General features: G+C 33.0%; 1 protein-coding gene across 1 annotated transcript in view; it reads right to left on the reverse strand.

Moving 5' to 3' along the window:
• The window catches only part of LOC106456915 (Down syndrome critical region protein 3-like), a 22,489-nt gene extending 16,295 nt beyond the window's left edge, over nucleotides 1-6,194 (reverse strand). The window contains exons 1-3 of the mRNA XM_022382696.1: nucleotides 6,057-6,194; nucleotides 5,287-5,436; nucleotides 4,887-4,967 (exon numbers count right to left, since the gene is read on the reverse strand). Coding sequence (XP_022238404.1) covers nucleotides 4,887-4,967; nucleotides 5,287-5,436; nucleotides 6,057-6,113 — 288 coding nt within the window. The 5' untranslated portion in view covers nucleotides 6,114-6,194. The remainder of the gene's footprint in view (nucleotides 1-4,886; nucleotides 4,968-5,286; nucleotides 5,437-6,056) is intronic.
• Between the last annotated feature and the right edge of the window lie 172 nt (nucleotides 6,195-6,366).

Here is a 6,366-nt window from a genome sequence, read left to right on the forward strand (position 1 = left end):
TACATTAAAACGTATTTGTGTTAAAAACGAAGACGGTGTGCAAATTGATTAAAATATTGGCATATATTTAAATATTAAATCCAAAGTACAATTTAGCTACTAAATTTAAATTATCTGTTAACTTAGATTCGGACTATTCGAAATTCTAATAGGTAACACAGGGAATTTATTTATATCTGGTTTAAATTTTTAACTACAGAAGGACTTTCCTTCTTAAAAATAAAATTTATTTGTCCAATTAAATTTCAAACTCTGAAAAATTCTGAAACACATTTCAAAAGAGGCCTTCACTTATTTGTTTAGAATACCTCATAAAAATAGTAAACAGTTTTTTTGGTTATTACCATTTTTGATAATTCCATTACAACTACTTAGTATTCAAGCAATTAACTGAAATACTGCCATTATGATTTATAAATATCATTTTTGATTAATGCAATCAATTGGTATCATGATATAGGATATAAGCTAAACATGAAAGAAAGATGAAAGAAGCTTTCTACATGTACATCCACCTAACTGATAACATTCTTTTAACTTAGTGTGGTAGTATGAGTTGTTAAAAATGGCCTCACTATAATAGCAAGTACTAGTGGGTTAATTAACTCAGTGAATAGAGCACTCGCCAAGTGTGCAAAAGTCCTCAGGTTCAAATAAGAGCCAAGGAAATGTAAAAAAAAGGGAGGTTACAACAGAAGTTTACATTTTCTTAAATCAAAATGTATTTCCAATAATACTCACCTCTTCTCACAGCTATTACTTGACTGCTAGGGTTTCTTTCTTTTGCCCATCTAATCATTGGTTTGATCTTTTTCTCCCTTGCTCCATTCTTTTATTCCCCACTTAATTGCCCTTTGCAATATCTGTCTCGTGACACTCTCCACCTACGTCAATGCACCCTCTATCTCAGTACTGTATATAAGCACCTACTTCAGAGAACAATGTCATTTTTTCAAGACTGACCCAATACACAGTCTCTAACACCAGCTCTTAGTGGGGAGGAAGAATGGAAAAGTGTGAGAAGAGGTATTATTGGAAATACATCTTCAATTTTAGAAAATGTTAACTTTCAAAACATACTTACCTCTTCTCGAGTTACAGCTAGAATCCCACACTGATAAGGTGGAGGGGGCATTATCTATACAGAATGCGTCTGCATTGATCATGGTTGTGCCAGTAAAAGGTTAGCACCCTTGTGAGTGAACCGCACAAAATCCAGAACAGGTATGCTCTTTGCCCAGAACCTAAATCATGCACTGTGGGTGGAGTTTGACATGATCCATCATTACCATTGGCCAGGTCTGCCTCTAGGTGGTCTTATGGAATAACTCATTTCTACAGACCCTGTTGCAACCTAGATAAAGTATATTGTGTTAGTGGTTGCTTGTAAGGATTTAATTTGACAAAAGCACATCTGACTGGTCAACACCCGCCACAGAGTGGGATCCTGTGGAAAAGATGTAAAGAACCCTGGAAAGAAATGAAGAAGTGAAATTAGTAATGGAAATATTCATCCCTCGTCATAATCTAGCTACAGGGAGTAGTCGAAAACCCCCAGAGGAAAAAACTGCCAGATCATGCAAATAATGTAAGATAAAATTATTCGGAGATGTCCACATACTAGTCTGCATAATGTCCTCAGGCTGGCAATTCAACTGGGCTGCTAAGGGCCTAAAAATGTGACAAATCTAATGAGACATGACTTGCAGAAGTCTCCTCACCTCCAAACAGAGCCCAGAATAAGTAATACAGGTAAATTTTCATACTCAACCCGGCAAGGTAACCGGGGATAAATCCTGGGAAAGTGGAGGGTCACAATGAATAAAAAGCCATTGCCTAGCACCTCTAAAAGCCTTAGTGTGGGCAACAAAACATTTCAAGGCTCTCATTGAACATAACAGTCATAGAGGTGAGCAATAGTGGTCAGAGTAATTGGTGAAAAGGATTTATCCTTCTCTGGCTGCCAATGTCTGAGGTAAGAAGGACCTACCTAAGTATAGAAGGATGTAGGTAGACTGATAAAGTGCAAACAACTCTGACCAGCAACGTCTGCAGGCCAGCAGCAACACAAAATAAACCTTAATGGAAAGGTGATATATATAACATGAGGCTAAGGGCTCAAACAGATTTTGAAAAAGAGCATGAAACAGAACCTTTATATCCAGTTAGGTAACTGAAATGGTCATTTGGGATGAAGGACCCAAAGCAACTTGAGGAGGCCAGAGAGCACTGGGGACTCAAAGAATCCGTCTCTTCGAGTATCTAAAGGTAGCCGATAAGGCCACTTTATATAGGGCGATTGTGGAAGATGCAAAATCCTTGTCAAAGAGCCAGGTCAAATACCAAGCTATGATTGGCATGTCCAGACAAAGTGGGTTCAACCTCCTTGCAATACACCATTGTTGATATGCGTGCCATTTCTGTTGATAAATGTCTATCGTGGGATGATGCAGAGACTAAGATAAGTACATGGCAACCTTAGAAGTTAAAACTCCGTAGCTGTGCAAAGGACTGCATAACCTCCACACATGAAGCTTGAGCTTTGGAATGGACAGGTGTAAGATGTTGGATCATGGCTGTTTCAACAGAAATAGTCAAAGAGGAATTGGAAGAGGTGGGCACTCCTGAAGGTACATCAGAAGCAGAAACCAGGGATGAGCTGGCCAATCCAGTGCTACCATTAGTATGTGATCAGGGGTTGAATGTATCATTGCTGGGACTCTGGGTAACAAACAAATATTTGGGTAGGCATATAGTGCAATCCAGTCTAGTACTAACTGAAAGCAACTATTGCCAATGCCTGAGGGTGAAGTACCAGAGACAAAAATGCCAGTAGTTGAATAGTCCAATGAGTGGCAAACGTATTAATAACCGGTGTCCCAAACCAAGAGCAAATCCAATGGAAAAACCCTCGATGATGCATCCATTCTGTCGGGAGAATCTAGTCGGGTTGAGACAGTTGATCCACCACCGAATTCATCAATGATGGAAGTGGGACCAATACAGAAGATCCAAGGTTCGAAAACAAAGAGATCTGGATCGATTGCCCCCTTGACGAGAAATGTAATACACCACTGTAAAATTGTTGGAGTGAAGCATGACAACTTTGCCCATCTATAATTCTAAACCTTGAGATATTGCCCTTTCAACAGCAAGAAGTTTCAAAACATTGATGTGGAAGGAAGCTTCATCATCCATTCATTCATCATCTCATTGTGATTTTGATGCTCTATTGGTTTGTTCGAATGTATTAAAATAATAAAAAATTGATGTGTTCAGATTTTATGTATGTAATAACTATAAGATTTGGATTTTATTGCATTAGTTAAAATGGTTACAATAAAAGTTTTCAAATTATCTGAATACTCAAATACTTCTAGAAGTGTTCAGCAATAATTTTTTATAGGCTAAATCTAAATAATACAAGTTGACTAGGCTAAATATAAAAGTTTTACCATGAAATCATTTAGTAGCAAGAATCTCCAAATAATGAATCACAACAATCTCATCACACGGGAAGTTGTGTTTATTTATAAATTCATATTTTCATTATATAACATTTAAATGAAATATTTGTTTCTAAGTTGTGACCAATTAAGTACACCTAGATATCTACAACTGGAAATAGCTCTAGATTTTATTTGGATTTTTTCACCTTCTTGTTTCCCAAAATTTATAGTGCATACTGGAGTGATTTAGACATTTTGGTAATAAAGACAGAAAAAATGTCATTTACTCTTCATATAATAATCAAAAAATTTTCTAGTTCTGCCAATTTTGCCAGATAATAATCAAAAGAACTTTCTAGTTCTGCCAATTTTTGCAAGATAATAATCAAAACAACTTTCTAGTTCTGCCAATTTTTGCCAGATAATAATAAAAAAACTTTCTAGTTCTACCAATTTATGCCATTGCAACTTTATCAGGACTAGTTCTACTAGCCCTGATAAAGCTACAATGGTGAAACGTTGGCACAAAATAAGAAGTTTTTTATTATTATGTGAAGAGCAAAGGTAATTTTTTCTCATCTTATTATTTTCTAAAGTTCATGAATTACTTTATTATTAACTTGATTGACACTTATTAATAGAAACACAGTATTTATTTTATCAGTTTAAATTTATTTAAAAAGATGAAACCTCACTTACTCAAAAACCTTATGATGCAAAATAAAGTTCTATTCACACATCTTAATGTATGTGTTGATTTGAACAGTCAGTAAGCTACATATATTGCATCGTGACTTTTGTATAAAACGCAATAAAGCAATAAATTAAGAGTTAATGAGAAGAATACCTGACACTCACTTATTACAGCAAAATAACATTTTAACATATTTCTATGAAACAACAAAAATATATCTGAAACAAGGTTTGATATAATTTTGATGCTTGTACAAAAACAAAATCAATGAAAAGTATTTCAGATATTGCTTTAAACACATCCTAGATTTTTACTCCAAATTAAACTTTTCCTATGAATAAAAATGTGTATGTATTTGCATATCCTTTCAATGGAAATTCAAGTTTATGGTCAAGAAGAGATGCACTTTGGAAAAATATGTTTTCTGATTATTACTTTTGTTAGCCTTTGGTATTATAATGCTATCATTTAATAGCAAAATTTTATATTTCTGTTATGGTAAATTAACTTCATCAAACTACCAAGTTTCAAGCTATATCACATGTACTAGGATGGGTATATTTTGATTCATTTACTAACAGGTGAGTTAACACACCAGAGTTATGATTAGTATACACTTAGTAATATGCAATCAAACCTGAAAGATACAGGAAAATATTTTGAAGTAATATTTTCTGTAGTTTTATGCTGTATTTTAGTTCATATTATATATATATATATATATATTCATAACCCATACATACCTTGTACTCTAAAATAAACTCTACAACTTTCTGGAGATCTTTATTTAGTAGAGATCTTTTCATTTCACAGCGTAGCAAGTACTGCAAAAAATAAAATAATTCCTGCGTTTCCAATTGCCAGCATAATCGTATAAAAATGCAAATCAATCATACAAAACAAAATTTACTTCTCAAATGTAAATTTAAATGTATTCTGAAAACCTGTCTGTAATTATTTGTTGAAAAGACTAATATATTAAAATTGTTAATACTTCACAGAAAATTTTAGCTAATTTAAACAAGTTATTTAATCACATATCATTTCTGGTGAAATTTTAATATAATAAGTTACTCATATTTTTTTACAGGGTTAATTATGCTCACACAATATAATATGTACTATAAAGACATGGAAATTTACCTGAATATTAATAAACACACCATGATATGTTTCATAGAGACATTTGTTGCTCTTTGGCTTCAAAGGAAATTCAAAAGGAATTTCAGTTCTACCAGAAGGTAATCTTCCTGGTTTGGCTATCTCCAAAATACAGTGGATAAGTTGAATTGGCTTTAAAGTAAAATATGTACATGATCATATTTAGATGAATGGCCTATTAATGAAAAAGAAAGTATATACAGGAATATTTTATACAATATTAACCCATCATTAAAGTAATTAATACCAAGATCAGAGGTAATTACAAGTTTCTGATGTAACAGTATGACATACAAAGTCTATACAAATTACTGTAAAAAATTACAAATACAAAATGTGCATTATTTGATAAATTAGAAATACTAATATATGACCCATGAAGAACTAACATTTCAGTTATATTGGTCTAGGGAGTAAGAAGTGTTTAACTACAAGAGACTAAGTGTTACAAACTAGCAAGCCCTAGAACCATAGGTGCTTTAACCAATTTTATAATGTGTTTCACATGCTTTTGTTGCAATTTGAAACAAGTTTGGGTTAACAGCAAATTAACTCAACCTTTTCATGCTTTGATAGTGCCACCTATGGTTCCAAACTTTTTGAACACTCTGTATGAAGATTATTTTTAAATACATATTTTATAATGCTGGATTTTTGTTATTTTACGTACTAACAGAAGTGCATTCTTACAAGCTCTAACATAGGAAAGGTATTTCATTTATAACTGTATTTGTTAACTGACAAGTACTTACCTTAACAGAACTATAAAATGCTTCAAATATTCCAACATTTTTGGCACTTAACTGCATTGAAACATTTCCTTCTATTGACAGGGCAATCCCTTCATGCTTTACTTCACCTTTACTGTCAATCACTACAACTCCAGTTACATATTCCTGCAAAATAGAAACCCATGTTTATACATGCTTGCAAGTAGCAGAAATAAACAAAAAATAATTAAGTCTAATAACTTTGTACAAAAGAATGGTCAGATAATTTGTATTTAAGGTTGAAATAATTATTAAAAATGTATTATTATTATTATCATATAGATAAATTTGT

This window comes from Limulus polyphemus, unplaced genomic scaffold (assembly GCF_000517525.1).
Source record: "Limulus polyphemus unplaced genomic scaffold, Limulus_polyphemus-2.1.2 Scaffold271, whole genome shotgun sequence".
In the NCBI taxonomy this organism is placed as follows: Eukaryota; Metazoa; Arthropoda; class Merostomata; order Xiphosura; family Limulidae; genus Limulus; species Limulus polyphemus.